Consider the following 19,773-nt stretch of genomic DNA (forward strand, 5'->3'; position numbering starts at 1 on the left):
TAGAGTTAACAGGCACTTTGAAGCAATATCAGATAGAAAAGCAGCTTACCTACGTCATGCACGGCTCTTCTTCATGGCACAGTCATGAAACCATGACTAATTTCAAGAAGGTTATGCTAGGAAAACTCAAGCATTGGCTAATCCTATCATGTTGGAAAGGCTTTGGGACAGGCACGCCATCAGAGAGCCAGCCCAAGGGAAGAAAGTTTGTCCTCAGACTGACCCAAGGGTCATAATGTTTTTTAGCCAGATGATTCTCCAAGACCTTCTCCAAAGTCACAAAAGGATTGAGTTTTGTGTCAGTAAAAGAAGCTACACCAAAACAATCAGAGATGCTGAAAATATTGAAGGACTAATATTTGTCATTGTATTTTCATGTACATTCATTTATTTATAATATATAATATCTATAATCAATATAATATAATAAAACACATTTCATGTATTTACATGTACATTCATGTACATTTCATGTACATTTCATTTTCACTTGCCTCCCTCTCTGACTTTTACTTTATCATTGATATTGTGAATACGGTACCTATATCTTCGACAGACACTGCAGGTGGACAGTGAGCTACACCCAAAATTCAATAGGAGAGGAAAGGTGACCTGGATAGCATTTGGGAAACTGTGCAGTGCTCTGCACTATCCTCAGTTGCTCTATAATACAAAAACCTGTCTTTTTTTAAAAAAGCACCCTTACCCTCTACCTTAGAACTGAAACTGGTTAAATCAGAAGAGCAGTGAAGCCTATGCAATTGGGCTTAAGTGATTTGCCCAGGGTCACAAACTAGGAAGTCTCTGAGACCCCATTTGAACCTAAGACCTCTCTATCTCTAGGTCTGGCTCTCTATCCACTGAGTCACCTAGCTGCCATCTTTGAAAACATTATTATCTCTCCTATGTTTCTAAATCTCGGCTTCTAACCATGGAGCAATAGTTTCCAAAGAATTGAAATTGTAGATAACCTAAAGGATAATAGAAATAGACACAGTAGATGTAAGTAGATCACATCATATTATTGATTATTGAGGTTTGGTGGCAAAGAAGTAGTTTAAAAGATAACATCCCGGGGCAGGTAGGTGGCTCAGTGGTTAAAGAGTCAGGCTTGGAGCCAGAAGGACCTGGGTTCAAATCTGGTCTCAGAGACTTCCTACATGTTTGACCCTGGGCAAGTCACTGAACCCCAATTGCTCTTCTGATTTAAACACCAGTATAGATTCTAAGACAGAAGGTAAGGGTTTAAAAAGCATAACATGCAGGGCATGCTTGATTGGAAAATAAGAGGGGCAAGGGGATATAGCTGGACAGCTCCAGTACTGCTCTTGGTACCCAAGGAACTGGCAAACAAGCAGGTGTTTACAAAGCTCTCACTAGGATGCTGCTATATACTTGTGATAGGCACTAAAAAATGTTAAAAGACCCAGAGGCAGACCTATACTGTGTTGGGTCGATTCTCTTTGGAAGATTTATGGAAGGTATGGAAAACAATCACACAGGATGAGAAGTTTAGTGATCTGCACCAATGGAGGAGTTACCTTCATGGATGAGATCACATCATGGGTCCACTGAAATATTACTGCAAATTCAGCTACAGCTAGGTCACATTATTCTTCTTAATGTATTTTCTTTCAAGTCTGCCTTACAAATTCCAGACAGGGACAGGATAGGAGAAAGAAGTGACTAGTCCTTTTGGTGAAGCTCACACATTTTCAAAGTTCAGTAAATATGTATTAAACTTGCTATGTGCCCAGTGCTGTGCCAGGTGCTGTGGGCAAACAGATGAAAAAGAATGTGTAACTCTGCCTTAAAGGAGCTTACAGACTAGCTTGGGTAGAAAAGACTTAAATGCATGAAAAATTCAGTAACTCTAAGAGACAAATAACAAGGGAGACTGTTAAGAACTACCACCACCAGGCAGTGCATGAGCACTTACTTTGTTAGGGCACAGTGCTGAGTTTTGTTATGGAATGGGCCTACAGTTAGCTATGCATTCTGGCTGGATCAACTCCTTTTATTACAGAGACCCTGAGCAAGGGAGAGGGGAAATAAAGGACCTGAGAATGGACCTGGCTTCAGTCTGCTGGCAAATCGCAGTGAATAGAACCGAGTCCCTGTCTCCCCAAAAGAAACGCCTCCTTCTCGGGTCTCGGCCTTTTCTTTCCTTCTCCATACACAGCCTTCTCTTAAGGTTTCCCAGACACTGCCACTGCCCTGGACAGCTCCAGGTCTCGAGGCTTCCTTCCACTAGTGGGGAACCCATTTGCCCAAGACCAAAAGAACCCAGGGGACCCGGCAAACTCCAAGAACCGCAGGAGACTCCTTCTCAATGTCCTGACTCGGGCCCTGCGATGACTGCTGGTGACTGTTGCATCAGGCTCTCAACAAAATACACAAATAACTCAGAGACGCTCCTTTCCCGAACTCCGATTCCCGTATTGGGCTGTGGGTAGCCGAAGATCATAGGTCCATAGATCTTTTTTCTTTAGTGTCTTATCAAGCCAATCTCTCTTTCCATTTCCAACCTTTGAGGGATGCCCTCAGTAACTATGGAACACCAATCTTACAGCTAATGAGTTGGGAGGAGGGGTGATTTAGAGATTGCCTGGGGAGATGCGGGGGGGGGGGATGGAGAGGGGGAAGGCGGGTCAAGGGTCAAGAGCATTTTTTTGTTCCCTGGGGCTGCAATGGGAGGAGCTGCCAATTGAAGAGCCGAGGAGGAGGGAGACGAGGAAGAATGGGTACACGGGCTGAGCGCCAGCAGTTATGGGGTTACTTGGCCCAGCGAAGCTGCGGGCTCAGCCTGGGCCACGAGAGAGATCCAGCCCTCAACCCCCATCTGCCGCGCCTCAGCACCTCATCCTCCTCTCCTGGTCCAGGCGCAGCGCCCCGCGCCCCGCCCACCCCACCCCACTAGGGGCGCGCCTGGGCTAGGCGGAGCGATCAGGAAAAGCTTCCAGAGCTGAGAGTCCGCAGCCAGATCCCTGGCGAAAGACAAGAAGACTCTCAGACACCTGGGTCCCCTGTCCAAACCGGAGCATCGGGGTTCCTCGCAGAGCCTCCACCTAGAAAGGACTTGCTCCTACCACCTGCACTTCGGTCTCTCCCTCCGGTTCGGCCAATCTCGCCCCTCACTTTCTCTCGGAGTCAAACATACCCACCCCCCCATCCACCACCACCCCCCCAACATGGGCAGAAGCTTGGATGGCGAGGCCCCCATTGCGGTTGGATCCCAGGGCCCGGGCGCCGGGGCGCTCCGCTGAGACCAACCCCACGGCGCAGCTCTACAGTACTAGAAGCGCTCGAGTGCCAGCCCTCCGGTCTCGGGAAGATCAACCCGGATAATCCGCTGAGGGCACTGAAAGCTCGGGTCGGCGCAACTGCCCCGCCCCTTAGCTCAGCGCAGCGCAGGACGCCCCGTCGGATTCCCCCGCCCGTCCGAGTCCGGCCCCCGCAACACTGCACCCAGACGCCACCTCCCGGTATCCCGCTCGCAGTCCGCGCCAGGGACCCAGGGACCCGAGCCTCCCTCGGTCCTATCCGCACCGGCTTGTTTTCCTTCTGCAGGCGCCGCCGCCTCGCCCAGCCCAGCCCCTCCCCCAACCCTTCCCCCCTCTCTGCGCTGGATTTATGAATGGGGGGAAGAGGCCACATGCCCCCACAGCCGGGGCCGCTGCCGCTGCCTCTGCCGCCGCCGCTGCTGCTGCTGCCTCGTGTTGACCCAGAGCAGCTCGGGCAAGGGGAGCCGCTGCCGTGAGAGCATCGACCCGGCCTCGGCAGCCTCTGCTGCGAGGACTTGTTGCTGCTGCGCTACCGCTGCCCCTGCTGCCCCTGCCGCCCCTGCCGCCGCCGCTGTTGCTGCTCCTAGCTTGGAGGAAGGCGCTCCCGGGGCTAGGTGCGGGTCTGGCTGCAAGAGTGCGGCTCGGACTCCGCGGAGCTGCGGGCTTGAGGGTCCGGCTACCAGAGTGAGGCTCAGCAGGGCTCTGTGTGCGCGAGCCCCTGGCCCTAGCTGGTGCGGCTGCGGACGCCACTCTGCCCTTTGCTGGGGGGTGGGGGTGGGGGTGGGGGTGTGTCGCGGGTCCCTAAGAGTCTGCCGGGGCGTTCCTCTGTGTGTGTGTGTGTGTGTGTGTGTGTGTGTGTGTGTGTGTGCTTCTGTGGGGTGGGGGGAAGGAGTGTATGTGTGTGTGTTTTGAGTGTGCCCCTGTGGAAAGGAGGCAGTGTGACAGTGTGTACGTGAGCTCGCGTGCCCCTGCCTCTGTGTCCCTTATTCTGGCCCCCAGTTTTCCTCTTCCCGCTTCACCCTCCGCTGCCTGGCTCCCCCTCCCATCTCTCTCTCTCTCTCTCTCTCTCTCTCTCTCTCTCTCTCTCTCTCTCTCTCTCTTCCTTCCCCCCTCCCTCCCTCCCTCTCTCTTTCTCTCTTCCTGGCTGCCTCTGCCTCCCCAAAGCCCCAACCACCTGTGCATCTGAGAAACCTAACTCCTTTCCTCGGAGCCTCGGGGACTTGTGCCCTGGGGGGGAGGCAGGGGCTGAGGCATACCGCCGGGAAGGGGCTGCCTGCCTGCCTCTTTCCTCTTCCTCCTCCTTTCCCTGCACCCCCATTCCCCCTCCTCTCCTCCACCTCCCCCCCCCCCCAGTCTGACGCTGCCTCCTCGGGAAGGGTGTTTAGAGGGCAGCGGCCGCCCCAAGCCGGAGCCCCGCAGCTCTTCTTATGATCAGCTCGGTGTGTGTCTCCTCCTACCGCGGGCGTAAGTCGGGGAACAAGCCTCCGTCCAAAACATGTCTGAAGGAAGAGATGGCCAAGGGCGAGGCGTCGGAGAAGATCATCATCAACGTGGGTGGCACGCGACATGAGACCTACCGCAGCACCCTGCGGACCCTCCCCGGCACTCGCCTTGCCTGGCTGGCGGACCCCGACGGAGGGGGCCGGCAGGACCAGGATGGGGGTGGCGGTCGGGCGGGGAGCAGCAGCAGCTGTGGTGCGGGAGGCGGCAGCGAGTTTTTCTTTGACCGGCACCCCGGAGTCTTCGCCTACGTCCTCAACTACTACCGCACCGGCAAACTGCACTGCCCCGCCGACGTGTGCGGCCCGCTGTTTGAGGAGGAGCTCACCTTCTGGGGCATCGATGAGACCGACGTGGAGCCCTGCTGCTGGATGACCTACCGCCAGCACCGAGATGCGGAGGAGGCGCTGGACATCTTCGAGAGCCCCGACGGCGGCCCCGCAGCCGGGGAGGAGGCCGGGGAGGACGAGCGGGAGCTGGCCCTGCAGAGGCTGGGCCCTCATGAGGGTGGCAGCGGAGCGGGCCCTGGGGGAGCAGGTGCCTGCAAAGGATGGCAGCCACGGATGTGGGCACTCTTTGAGGACCCCTATTCGTCTCGGGCTGCCAGGGTAAGTAGACTCCTCAGCCCTTCTCTTTGGGTGGATTACCCCACCAGAGATAGAGGGGAGGTCATGGCAACCCAGTTTCCAGTTGTGATGTAAGAGAAGTTGCATTTGGGACTAAGGCCTGAACCTTCTCCTCACTGGGTGACCCTCGGTCTTTCTACCTCTTCTCCTCTCTCTACCTGGGCCCTGACTTTCCAAGGAGCTCCACCTACATCCACACTTGCCCAGAAAATCTTCACCTGGGCATTTTCTTGTCCGTTATAAACGCTGAGCATTATTCACTTCTCCTCCCTACTCCTACACAGTAACTGTGACCCTGTGCTGCCTGCTTGTCCTGGCCAGCCCCCCATTCTGGGGCCATTTGAGCCTGTCCCCAAATGGAAGCCTTCAGATGTGCCCTCTAACTATTTCTGGGACTCCTCTAATACAAAATTCCTCCACCTGATACACACACTCTCCTTTCACAGTTCCCATATACTATAGGAGCCAACAGATGCTGCTGGGCAGCTAACTGGATGCCTTATTCCTTTTTGGGAAGGACTTGAAAGCAGAGCAGGGCAGGGTTGAAGGTGGGGTAGAGAGGTGAGCTAGATTTGGGCCAGTTTGTTTTCAGATCTTTAAGGCAACCTCACAGATAATCCTGGAACTCCAAATCCAATCTGCTCCATTTAAAACCTCATTGACCCCTTGACTTCCCTGGCCTTGGCTTCATTTGGGGGTTAGACAGGAAGACTGCCCACTTTCTCTGGCCCCAAATGACTTGGTAAGGAATTAAGCTGTCCTTTGGACAACAGATTTGCTTGTAGTTCTTTATGCCTATGCCCCTCCATTCCTATTCATGGCCCTGGGTCTGTGTAATATGTAGGGGTGTGTGTGTGTGTGTGTGTGTGTGTGTGTGTGTGTGTGTGTGTGTGTGTGTGTTTTGGGGAGAAGAACCAGGGCAGTTTGAGTGAAAAATACCAATCTACAATGGAGGGGGGGGGGGCTGAATCATCCCAGGCTCTACACATGAGCACACATACACACTCATCCTGGAGGAAAAAAGAGGGGAAGACTCCTACCCACACCATTCTGCTTATATGGCTAAAATTAACCCCAGAAAATTGTGGTAGGATGGAGTTTAGCCCTTAAAAAGCACTGAGGTCGGGAGTAGGGCAGGGACCCTTATCCATCTAGCTGTGACTTTGGCCCAGGGTCTCTCTAGCTGTGGCTCTGTATAAGCACTGGTGGTTATCCTCCTGTCCTGACCCTTTACTCCAGAACAGAGTACGCTGCCTTGTACATAGTGAGTGGGCTTTTAACTACTTGAATTGAATTGGGAAGAAGCAAAATGCTTCCTTTTGGGAGTGGTAGGTCACCTTAGACATCCCAAGTCACCTTATTAATGAGTCTTGTTAAGGCTGCCTCCCTCTCCCACTGCACCCCATGCCCAGCACCTCCCCTTCTAGACCTCAGCCCAATCACTGAAAAGTTCCATTTCTCCACTCTGGGGAGAGGAAAAGCAGAACAGAACGGAGCAGGGTAGGGGATGGGTGAGTAGGGTTGATTTGGCATCCTAATTAGAATGAGGCGCTCTTACTCAGAAGTGAAGGAGGCCAGGACCCGAGGACAGTCCCTCATCCTGTGAGAGCGTCATGCCCATTAGAATATACCAGCCTGAGCAGCAGGGACTCCTGGCCCAAATTCAGTGTTGGGTGTGTTGGTTTCTTAAGAGAGGAAGAACATCTATTGAGAATATTTGGGCATCCTGGGGTCTTTGGGATTGTCTGTTCCCCCAGCCTGGCCTCTGGAATCCTTCCTCACAGTTGCTTACCCCACTTCCTTGACTCCACATTCGTTCAGCGCTAATGACAAGGCAGGGGCAAGGTTGACCCCACGAAGTAAAGTGATCCCTTGAAGGTCTCCATTTGGTTCAGGGACCAGAAAGTAGAGCTGGAGAAAGAAAGAGGATTATGAGTGAAGGGGGGGGATAGGGGGAGAGGGAAGCACTCCAATTGAAGTAGGGAGGCAGCCAAGGAGGCAGGAAGCTGGTGATCCCAATGAGGGGTTCTAGCTTCAGCTCATTCATAAGCTAACAGCCAAGATATCCTATTTTCCAGAAAGACGAGGCCTTTGGGGGTTCCTTACCCTTCTGGGGTTCTTCCCTCCCAGATTACCCCTTTCCCTGCGACAGTATCTACCTCCCAGGCTCTTGCATCTGACCTCTTATAAGAGCAGAGTATTACCTCCAGCGTGGGCCCAGCCATGGGGTTTCTTGGACAAGGGCTGAGCTTGAGATACTCTTCTGAATTTGCCACAGAAGAACCAAGTTCCTCTGACGTTCAGTGCTGTGGATGTTCATGAGCATCAGCTAGAATAGTCCTGGGGTTGGACCCATTAACATTGATCCCAAACTTGAAACAAACATGTCCAGGGCTCAGGGATCTCAGCTGGGGTGATGTATTGCCTCTGGGGCCCTAGCTTATAGACAATGACTCCTTTCTTGAAAATTAATAATACGTGACATTTTTATAGTTCTATAAAGCTGGCACAGCACTTTACATATTTTATCTCACTTAGATGGGAGTGTCCTGAAAGCAAACAGGGATGCTAAAAACTCTTCAAAGATCAGAGCTGCAGCAGGGCTGGGCCCCAGATTCTTGTATCCACACCATTTTTGTAGAAAAGTAGAATCTTATAGTATTCAGAGCTGGAAGAGTCCTCAGGCCTGGATTTGGAAGTCAGAAGACCTGCCATGTTCTACTACTTGACCTTGGGCAAATCACTTCATCTCTGATCCTTAGGTTTCCTTATCTGTAAAATGGATATAGTTCTGACACCAGCTCGAAAGGACCTAGAAGTTATCCAGTCCAACTGATCATTTTGCAGATGTCCTAAATGAGTGACTTGCCCAAGGTCACACACATAACTGGCAAGAATTCAAACCCATGTTTTCTGTCCCCAAATCTAATCCTTTCACTCTTTTATGCTTAGAAGAATTTGATAAATGTCACTTCTGATTATTAAGGAGTTCAGACCATGACTGGGAGATAATGAGAGCTAGGGAAAAGGAGCAAACATTTATTAGTAGCCTACCTTGTGCCACATGCTGTGCTAACCAAGAGTATCTCATTTGATCCTCACAACTACCCAGAAAGGTAAATGCTATTATTGTTCCCATTTTACAGCTGAGGAAACTGAGGCAGCAGTGGTAAAGTGACTAGCCTAGGGCCACACAGCTAGTAACTATGTAGTCCTGGGCAAGTCATTTAATCCCCATTGCCTAGCCTTTTTGCTCTTCTGCCTTAAAACCAATACATAGAATATATTCTGAGATGGGAGGTAAGGGTTTAAAGAAAAAAAGATCAGAGAATATCTACCTCCTGGTCCAGAGGTGATGGCTGCAAGGTGAGAAGTGGATTAAAATAGCAGTAAAATAGAAGTAAATTAAAATTGAACTAAGTTGGCTATGGGAGCCTGTTGCTTAGCTACAGGCCAGGCAGGAGCCCCATATAAATTCAAATCCAGGTAGGTGCCTAGTTCTTGGAGGTCTGTTGCCTTTCGAAGTGCTTCAGAAGTCCACCTGGAGAACATGGGAATTGTCTCAGGGAATATGTTCCAAGCAACAAACTCCTCCCGTAACTAGTGGGTCTGGTCCTCCGTGGGAGTTGCCTCATTCTTTCCTGTTGCTTGGTGACCCAAGGATAGTTAAGAGTATTTCCTGGTCTGACTTCAGGACCAGAGTTAGATTAATAGTGATTTTGATTGAGCTGCCCAAACCAAGTAATCAGAACCCCTTGGAGCCAAAAATAACTGCATCCAATTTTCTGTGGGGCCTTATGAAGTCTCAGAAGAATAGAATGTCAAAACCACTGGCAAGGATCATCCGAAGTGTTTGGTAGTGCCCTAGGGCAGGGACTAGAATCTATAGTGAAAATTAGAACTGGAAGGAAACTTAGAGGTCATCTTCTCTGGACTGAAATGCAGAGGTCAAATGGCTTGCCCAAGGTCACAAATCAATTTGTAGCACAATAAGGATTCTCTCTTAGGTCTCCTGACTTCCTAACAGACTATCTTGATCCCTTTTCTTCTTTTTCTGTCATAATTTCTAAAGTGGCCCAGGGAATGGAAGAAAGAGGCAGGCTGAGCTTCTTCCTTAATGTTTCTGGCCTGTTAAAATTGTTAGTGGGATTCCTTTCTCCCGTCCTTCTAGTGGATGACACAATCCCAGGTTGGGCAGTGGCTTCACCCAGGTAGTATTGGCAGGGCTGCCTAGGTCTTCAAGGCAGAAGAAAGGAGAAAGCAATGGCAGAGCCAGATTGGGTAGTTCTAGCAGAGATGGGGTTGGGGTCTGAAATATCAGAGCTCTAGTGTGGGGAAGGCTGATAGGGTCTGGTCCAAGACACTACTTTGAAGGCACTAACCTTTACCTGGGCACAGATGTGGCTGGTTCTGTACGTCTAGGTTCTAGTTTTGTGCTTGGCTTTTCCCTACTCATGTGTATCCTCCTAAGTGGGCAGAAAGAACTGGTTCTTTTCCTCCTCTACCCTTCTCTAATTCCTTCTTCAGCTCATTGTTACTCAGTTCCCTACACCCCTCTCTCCCTTCCAATTTCACTCTGAAAGTCACCTCCTAGGGGGGCAGCTGGGTAGCTCAATGGATTGAGAGCCAGGTCTAGAGATGGAAGGTCCTATGTTCAAATCTGGCCTCAGACACTTCCCAGCTGTGTGACCCTGGGCAAGTTACTTGACCCCCATTGCCCACCCTTACCAATCTTCTGCCTTGGAGCCAATACACAGTATTGACTCTAAGACAGAAGGTAAGAGTTTTAAAAAAAAGTCACCTCCTACAAGGCCAAGGCATAGCCTGAACTCAGACCAGAGATCAGGAAGAAGGCTAGAGATGGGAGTTAGTAGGGGGAAGGAGGTGGCAGAGCTGTGAATAATGCCCAGGAGTGGCTTTTACCCTCCAAAGAAATGGAATTAAATAAAATCATTCTATGAAATCATTGGAATGCTATTTGTCTGCCCACCTCAAGCCCCTTAATCTTGACCCCAAGAAGACCTACCCTTCTTAGAGGGTTGCCTGGCCAAGACAGATCGTGTCCTGGGCTTTGGCACTCTAGGGTTTTTTTCCCAGAAAAACCAAAACCCTGAAAGACTGTCTCTTCTGCTTTGAACCCATCACTTTATTTCGAGGAGGGAGTTAGCACCCAGATCTCCCTAAGCCCTGCTCCTGGGTCTATTAAGGTAAGAGAAGAAGCCTGGATTCTAAGTTTGAACCTCCTTACCCTGAAGCAATGTCCTAGTCAAATCTTTGGTTTTTGTTTTTCTGTTTCCTTGCACGAAACAGACTAACATTCGCCTTTGAACATTTTGTTTCTGGGACAATAAGGTGTTTGTATTGTTTTTTAGTGTTTTTTGGGGGGTGGTTGGGAGTAGGGTAGAGAAAATGAACTTGGATTCTTTTGGAAAGTGAAGAGAAATGCAGGAAAGAAATGGATCTAGAAATCTGGGTTTCTGTAGCCTCCACAGGACTAGGGTAACTGGGACCTGAGACCCGGTGTACCATTTTTTGGCTTCAAAACACAAAACAAGCCAGTTGGCATCCAGCCACTTGGTTGTCTTTTCTAGCTACACAGGTGGTCATGCTTAGGGAGATGAAAGCATTGGCTGACCCCAGGGAGACTCAGCCTCTGGGATTTTTCAGGGGTAAGTGGAGGAGACCATGACCCGACCTGACTTGGGTCCTTTGCAATGTTGACACTTTTCACTGAATCTGCTCAGGGTCCAGAGCAGCATGGGCTGTCCTTAAGGGTCTCTTCTGCCAGCTTTAGACAAGATGCTGGAAAGTAGACTAAGCATGGACAGATGTAGCCCCTTCTCTGGGCTCGCTAGAAATGATGACAGAAGGCTGGAATTTTACACCAAAGATCTCCCTGGAGCACAGCTGCTAATGGAACCCTGGTATCCAAGAGCAACCTCTATGCTGAGCCCCTTGTGCCTAGTTTTCCCAGGGACTATTTTCTGCTCTGAGGTTGCCATTGGTCAGTTGGAGAAGGAGATCAGTCTACCAGAGTCTCAGGCAGAAAGAAGTTCTGTCTGGCCTTGACTAATTGACTCTTTCATTTGATATTATGATACTCAAGATTAGCTTCTCTTTTCCACAGCATGGGCCAGTGACCTTCACTAGAAACAAGGATATCAGAGTTAGTCTAAAGATCAAGGCTCCAAAACTCGAAGGAGGCTTAGGTCCATCCCTTGAGCCTGTTTCCTCATCTATAAAACAAATTGGTTGGACTAACAATGCCTTCTTTTTTAAAACCCTTAGCTTCCATCTCAGAATCAATACTGTATATAGGTTCCAAGGCAGAAGAGCAATAAGACCTAGGCAATGGGGGTTAAGTTACTTGCCCAGGGTCACACAACTAGTAAATATCTGAGGCTAGACTTGAACCCAGGACTTCTCGTCTCTGAGCTTGGTTTCTCGATTCATTGCCCCTGCCCTGGACTAATGATTTCTAAAGTCACTTCCAACTTTAAAATGTTACAATTCTATGATTTTCTTTCTTCTTTTCTTCCTTCCACATTCTCTTCCCAACTCTATTATCTGGGCATGTTCAGGATGTCTTGGGATGTACAAGGCCAGTGGAAATGGGTTAGCATTAAATGTTTTTCTTAGCTGCTATGAACTTAGAGAGGAAACTGAGGAATCCAGAGTTGGTGACTGGAAGGGTATACCAGTTAATTGCTTGAATGTTGGCTTTGAGGGGTTTCTGGGAAAAATTTAGGGGTGGCTTTTCCCAAATCCATCAGCATCTATCTAAATGTTGCTAATTACTGTATTTCTGTGGGATCATCAGACAAAAAAGCACAGTCTCATTCTGAAACTGAACATTCCTACTACCATCCCTCCCATCCCCTGGAGTCCTGGGAAATGAGGTTCTATTTCTCATCTTCCCTATCTGACAGGGGATCCAATATAAGTGAGCATCTGTAGGTATCTCTGACTTAGTCTGAGTTTACAGCACCCTGTGGCCAGGTATAATAAAAAGCACACTGAGACAGATGTCAGGAAAGATGAGTTCTAGTCCTGCCTTTGTCACTAACTTTTTTATTGTTGTTCAGTCATTTCAGTCATGTCGGACTCTTTGTGACTCCATTTGGGGTTTTCTTGGCAAAGCTACTGAAATGGCTTGCCGTTTCCTTCTCCAGATCATTTGAGAGATGAGAAAATTGGCCTGCCTTTGCCACTAACTTTTTTAGGGGGTGGAGGGGCACTAACTCTTTATTTGAGTTCATGGCCAGTCAGTTCATCCCTCTGAGCTTCATTCCTTTGCCCATAAAATGAGAGAACCAGAAGGCCCATGGCTATTGTTCCCGTTATCCCAGGAAGGCTGATTCTTGGGGATGGATCAGGATTGGGAGTTCTGAGCTATAATGGAGGGCAAAAGCTGATGGAGTGTGTACACTAACACAAACACAAATATGGTGAGTTCTCTCTGGGCTTCTCCTTCTCCAGGGAGTGGGAGGTCACCAGATTGCCAAAGGAGGGAAACCAGACCAGGATAGGAATGATCAAAGCTTCCTTGCTGGTCAGAAGTGGGTTTGGGCCATGAGTAGCCTTTGTATTTCTAGCACAGGTGAAATAGAGAGACCTAGTTATACACACACACACATACACACTAATAGATACACTGGGTGGGTAAATGTGTGTGTACAGATATATAATATATTATAATATAAAGGCAATATAATAATAATAATTATATGTATATAATAAAATGAGAGAGTTAGACTAGTAGGACCTAGACAGGATTCAGATCTGAAAGGGAATCTTAGAGATAATCACCCCTCTCCTTCGGAGATCCTCTGATTTTTTAATTCAGTCTAATAAGCATCTTTTAAAAGCATCTAGCATGTGAAAGGCATGAAACTTTAAAGACTGTAAAGATAAATGAGAATCAGCACCTGCCCTCAAGAAGCTTACATACTTACAATATGAAAGTTTAGACAAGGGCGAAGTAATTAAGAGCATGATGACTTCCTAAGAGAGGTTTGGATAAAATACTCTGGGGGAAACCTCTTTCTCTGTCTCTCTCTGTCCTTCTCTGTCTCTGTGTCTCTGTCTCTCTGTGTCTCTGTCTCTCTGTCTCTGTCTTTCTGTTTTTCACTCTCTCTGTCTCTGTCTCTGTCTTTCTGTTTTTCACTCTCTCTGTCTCTGTCTCTGTCTTTCTGTTTCTCTCCATCTCTGTCTGTCTGTCTGTCTGTCTGACTCTCTCTCTCTCTCACACACACACACACACACACACACACACACACAGCGTTCCTGGGTGTGGAAGAAGGGTCTTCATCTCTCCCAGCCCTATTGAAATTCTTTAAGATCAGAAAAGGTCAGTTCAGCTTTCCCACCACCCCTCCAGCCTGATTTTCCTAATTCTCATCAGTGCCTTTAAGGGCAAACCAGGAAAACTGAAAGAGACCTACTTATTTGTGCCTGGAAGCAACTGTCTAAGCACCTTGTCTGATGAGCTGGGAAACAGAGAGAAAAGAGGGAAGGAGGAGCACATCACTCCATGGCAAAGGATAGCACCAGACTGGTCTTAACGGAAGGGGAGCTAGAGATAAAGGGTTTTGATCTTTAAATCAATACTGCTTCCCAGAAGCATCAGAAGTGGTGCTTCCCAGGATGCTGGGGCTGCTTCTTGGGGAGAATGGAGGTCCAGCCCCAAACAACCCTTAGGCTGTGAAATAAGTATAATCCTCAATACTGCATGTAAAGCTAAGTACAAAATCATTCAGTTGTTTTAAAGAATAAAAATACCCAGCTAACCTTGCATGAGAAAGAGTTCATTCACAGGCACACCAGGGCACACTGGAGACTGGGCTTGGGTATGAGCTGAGGGCTTTTGGAAACCCCAGCCCTGGGAACTTGTCTCTGGTGAGTATGTTTTCCCAAAAACCCGAAGGGTTTCCTGCAGAGGTAGTGATGTCCAGTGGGAAGTTATTACAGTTTGGAGTTAGAGGACTTGAATAAGTTCACTATCTTTTTTTTTGTTCCCTTGGACAAGTCACTTCATCTATTTAAACAACCCCCTTCCCCCTATGCTTTTCTTCTCTCTAATTGAATTCAACAAACATTCAAGTAGCTCCAATGGTAGGGCCGCTTGAACTGTCGAAGAGAGAGCCAGCTGGCCTTGGGGGCATGAAGCCTGCAGTTCAAATCCTGCCTGTCCACATGCCAATTGTGAGCCTGGAGGCAAATCACTTAACCCTTCCATGCACACAGCACAATTCCCTGAGACTACAGGTTATAGAGAACAATACCACTCCTCCTACTATTGCTACTACTTCTACTACCACCACTACTACTACTACTAGCTAACATTTATATGGTACTTTAAAGTTCACCAAGCAAGTCACTTGTTATCCTATTTGGTCTTCACAAAAAACCTGGGAGGTAGGATGATGATGATGATGATGATGTTGGTGATGATGATGATGATGATAATGGTGATGATGATGTTGGTGATGATGATGATGATGATGATGGTGATGATGATGATGATTCTCATGGACAGCTAGGTGGTTCGGTGGGTAGAATGCTGGGTCTGGAGTGAAGAAGACCTGATTTCATATCTAGCACTAGACTCTAGCTATGTGACCTTGGGCAAGTCACTCAACCCTGTTTGCCTCAGTTTCCTCATCTGTAATGGCAAACCATTCCAGTATCTCTGCCAAGAAAATCTCAAATGGGGTCACAAAGAAGTGAATACAAAGGCTACTAAGTGGCTCAGTGGATAGAGCACCAGGCCTGGAGGCCAAAGGACCTGGGTTAAAATCTGACCTCAAATGCTTCCTAGCTGTGTAACCGTGGGTAAGTCAGTTATGCCTTTTGTTTAGCCCTTGCCCTTCTGTTTTAGAGTTGTTACTAAGACAGAAATCAAGGGTTTAAAAAAATTCTAAGAGTTGGACACCACTGAACAATCACAAAAAGGCGCTTATTATTATCACCACTTTACAGAAGAGAAAACTGAGGCTAAGATGAAGAGGGTTAGGGTTTCCGTAGTGATGAAATCATAGGTTCAGACTACTATCTACCCCACAAATGTTAGGATTAGGAACACAAAAATAATCATGAAACCATACTTGTCCTCAAGGAATTTACCTCGAACAGAGAGTGCTTTATAGTGCCATAAAAGAAGGTGAAGAGAAATGACCCCTGCCTATCTCATGGAGTTCTGGTGAGGAGCAGACAAGATATAGTATGTGAAGGCATCTTAAACAGTCTAAGTCTACAGTGTTATGTGCGTGGTGATAGTCTAACAATAAATTATATTTCCAAGGTGCTTTTTCTCACAGGAACCCCACAAGGTAGGGCTCTGAAGAGCTCTCTGCATCCCCAACCCTCTGCAGAGCTGGGGTCTCCACCATCATCCTTCCTGACTCTGGGTCCATTATACCCCAGTAGGGAAGATGATTGTTGCTTAGAAATTGCCAAAGGTACTTGGGCCAAGGAGGAGAGCAATGGATGATGATCCTGGGGGGAGAGGAAGTGGCAGATGAGGGAAAAACTCCCATTCCAGGTACTATTGGGCATGGAGTAGATTCTTCTACCTCCAGGGATAGAAGCTGGAGAAATTTCTTTCCAGGAGGTCCCTAAGATAGAAGAATGGTTTTATAGAAGAAAGAAAGAAAAAAGAAAACAGCCTGTGGGTGTGGAATAAAGAACTTGAATTCTGCCTTAACTACCTGCATGACCCTAGACAAGTCACCTAACTTCTGGGTGCCTCAGTTATTTCAGCTGTAAGGGGGGACACAGTAAGATGTCTAGTCTATTTCACAAGGACCCTTAGAAGAAATAATTAAATGAAAAAATGCTTTAGGGGGAAAAAAGCAAAAGATTGGATACAAGTGTTAATACAAATACAAAGAATAACTTCATCAAACTAGAAAAAATAATTGTCGGGGCCCCTCTGTGTAAGCTCCTGATATGTTGGCTTTGCAAATTCCTTTTGATAAAGACCCACCTTTGATGAGAAACAGAAAGGGTTTGTCTTTAGTCCTTTAAGGAAATTAAGGTCTGAGAATTCACAGGCCGGCCCTCTCTTTTTTTTTTTTAATTAAAAATTTTATTTAATTAATTTAGAATATTTTTCCATGGCTACATGATTCATGTTCTTTCCTACCCCTCCTACCTCCTCACTCCCATAGCCAACATGCGAGTCAACTGAGTTTTACAAAAGACCTATTACCATAGTATTAATATTTTCAATAGTGATCATATTGCCATTGAACCATGTGATCAAGGAAATGTCTTTCTTCTGTGTTTCTGCTCCCACAGTTCTTTCTCTGGATGTGGATAACTTTGTTATAAGTCCCTCAGAGTTATCCTGGATCCTTGCATTGCTGCTAGTAGAGAAGTCCATTACTTTCGATTGTGCCACAGTATCAGTCTCTGTGTATAAGGTTTTCCTGGTTCTGCTCCTTTCACTCTGCATCAATTCCTGGAGGTCATTCCAGTTCACATGGAATTCCTCCAGTTCATTATTCCTTTGAGCACAATAGTATTCCATCACCAGTAGATACCACAATTTGTTCAGCCGTTCCCCTATCGAAGGGCATCCCCTCATTTTCCAATTTTTCCAAACACAAAGAACGTGGCTATGAATATAGCCCTCTCTTTCACTTCCTTCTTCCTTGCTTTATGCTGAACTCAGCCTCTTGGCTACTCTATTTGAACCTGGTTTTTTCCATATTACTAATTAACTTAAAGCTTTGGCTCCCAGATGGGCCAACTTCCTCACTCAGGCAACAGAATCACCCCATCGCTCATTTGTCTCTGTAGCCATGCAGCAGCATCCTGGAATAGAGGCTTAGCCTCTACTCAGCCTTCTCCAAGAGCCTGGCTGTAGTGTTGTTGTTGTTGTTTTAAAACTCCTTACCTTCTGCCTTAGTAGCAATTCTAAGACAGAAAGGTAAGGCTAGGCACATGGGGTTAAGTAACTTGCCCAGGGTCACATAGCTAGGAAGTACCTGAGATCAAATTTGAACTCGGGACCTCCCATCTCCAGGTCTAAAGCTGTATGCACTGTGCCTCATGTAGAATTTTCAGCCCATTTTTCCAGTGAGCAAAATGAGGTTCAGGGGTGGGGAAAACAACTTGAGCCTCCTATGGAGTAGAGCCAGGAAGCTAATGCCAACTGTAGCAGAGAAGAAGCTGGGTCTTCTGATCCTTACTCTTTCTTGGTAGCAAGCTCCCCACATCAACCTTAGTCTGTTAGATACCTTCATGATCAGAACAAAACCTGCCCTCAGGAAAGGATCACTAGGGCATGATACGTAAAAGACTGGACAGGCTTAGTAAAATTCCCCTTCCCAGGGACAACGTGGGGTGGTGAAAGAAATACTTACCTTCAAAGCTAGAGGAACAGAGTCCAAATGTCAACTCTGCTTCCTGACTGATGAGCCCTAACCTTTCTGAGGTTTAGTTTCCTTGTTTGTCAAACAAAGGAGATTGGATTAGTTGATCTCTGAAGTCCCTTTCCAATTCTAAATGTATGATCCCATCCAATCAGTAATCATATATTAAATGCCTACTATGTGCTAGGTATTGTGCTAAGTGCCCAGGACCCCAAAATTAGCCAAAGACAATCCCCGCCTTCAGGGAGTTTACAATATATGAAAATCTTCATTCTTTTATTTCTTTAAACCCTTCCCTTTCATCTTAGAATCAATATTGCGTATTGGTTCCAAGGCAGGAGAGTGGTAAGGGCTAGGCCATGGGAGTTAAGTGACTTGCCCAGGGTCACGCAGCTAATAAATATCCAGATTTGAAACCAGAACCTCTTATCTCTAGGCTGGGCTCTCAATCCACTGGGCCACCTAGTTGTCCTCAACTATTTTTATTTCAGCAAAGGAATAGGTCTTAAGAAAAATGTGTAGTTCTCTTAATAATGAAATTTCAGTTATCAGTGAGTAGGGCAGCAAAGGGTTTCTGGTAGCAGGATGCTCTAAAACCCCTGAAGTTGTACCACTGGCAGTTGGCTATCCTCACTTCAAAGGCCTTGGAGACAGTGCCTTTCCTTATCTTATACCTACACTTGTCTTTTGGGGTGAGTGAATACCTCATTCTCAGGAGGTGCCGTCCCCTGCACAAATGCTCCTGCATTTCTACCTTCCTTTTGATAGCATCATTATGTGATGAACTTAAGGTATGTCTGAGGTTCCAGGAGTCACAGCTCTGTGTCCTATTCCTTCCCTGGCTTCAAACTGCTCCCCTGCTCCCCTTCTGCCTTTAGAATCAATCAATCATATATTATAAGCATCGGTTGTGCCAGATCACAGTCCTAAGCACAGGAGATACAAAGAAAATGCAAAAACAGCTCCTGTTGCCAAGGAGCTTACATTCTAATGGGTGAGAGATAACCTAAAGGAATTGTCAAAAAGGAGATGGAAGGGAATTCTAAATGGGATGACTCTAGGGATAGGAGAGAAGTGGCCTTCAGGCTGACAATGGAAGGAAGCTAGGGGCTTGAAGAGAAGAAGGGAAGGAAGGAGAGCATTTCAGGCATGAACCAAAGCAAAAGAGCCAAGACCAAAGCAGAGATAGGACACAGAGTATCCTGGGTGAGAAACAGCAGTTAGGTCAATATAAATATGGAGAAGGTGGAATGTAAAAAGAGTGAAAAGGTTGAAAAGGGGTTTTAAATGAGAAAAAAAAGACTTTATATTTGATTCTGTTGATAATAGGGAGCCATTAGAGTTTATTGAGCAAGAGAGTGACATGATTAATTCTATGCTTTAGGAAAACCACTAGCATCTGAGTAGATATTAAAGTAGAGAGAGAAGTGAGAGAAGTGATGAGAACCTGAGCAAGGGTGCTGACTTTGTGAGTAGAGAAGGGGTGGAGTGTGCAAGATGTAGAAAAAGAAATTCTAAAATTTGACAACTGATTGGATATGTAGGATGAGTCAGAGCTGTGGAAGGTGACACCAAGGTTCTGAACCTGAGTGACTGGAAGGTTGGCGGTGCCCCTGACAGTAATAGGAAAGTTCAGAAGAGGGGAGGGTTTGGGGATAAAGATAATCAGTCCTGTTTTAGAAAAATATTTGTCCCACAGGCGCCAGTCTGGCTTCTCTACAGGGCAGGGGGAGAAATCGTTGCCCAGTATGAGAACTTATGCCAGGGGTGTAGGTTGTGATACTTTTACTTGCCTCTCACTCTCCAGCCCAAGGGAAAGTCAAGATTCCCCAGGGATCTAGTCTAGGGGCAGAAAGCCAAAGCAAATGACCTTTCATGATTTCTTGTAGTTTAAGGCACCTTTCGTTTCACAGTCTCAATAGTCTGGGATTCTTCTCCCCTCCGATCATAGACCTCATTATCTTCTGCCATCTCAAAAGGTGC

At 47.3% G+C, this 19,773-nt stretch overlaps 1 protein-coding gene across 2 annotated transcripts in view; it reads left to right on the forward strand.

Moving 5' to 3' along the window:
- The first annotated feature begins 4,662 nt into the window (after nt 1-4,662).
- Nucleotides 4,663-19,773, forward strand: part of KCNC4 (potassium voltage-gated channel subfamily C member 4) — a 60,326-nt gene continuing 45,215 nt past the window's right edge. For both annotated transcript variants that reach the window (XM_044672293.1, XM_044672294.1), the window contains exon 1: nt 4,663-5,392. In XM_044672293.1, coding sequence (XP_044528228.1) covers nt 4,712-5,392 — 681 coding nt within the window. In that variant the 5' untranslated portion in view covers nt 4,663-4,711. The remainder of the gene's footprint in view (nt 5,393-19,773) is intronic.

This window comes from Gracilinanus agilis, chromosome 4 (genome assembly GCF_016433145.1).
Source record: "Gracilinanus agilis isolate LMUSP501 chromosome 4, AgileGrace, whole genome shotgun sequence".
In the NCBI taxonomy this organism is placed as follows: domain Eukaryota; kingdom Metazoa; phylum Chordata; class Mammalia; order Didelphimorphia; family Didelphidae; genus Gracilinanus; species Gracilinanus agilis.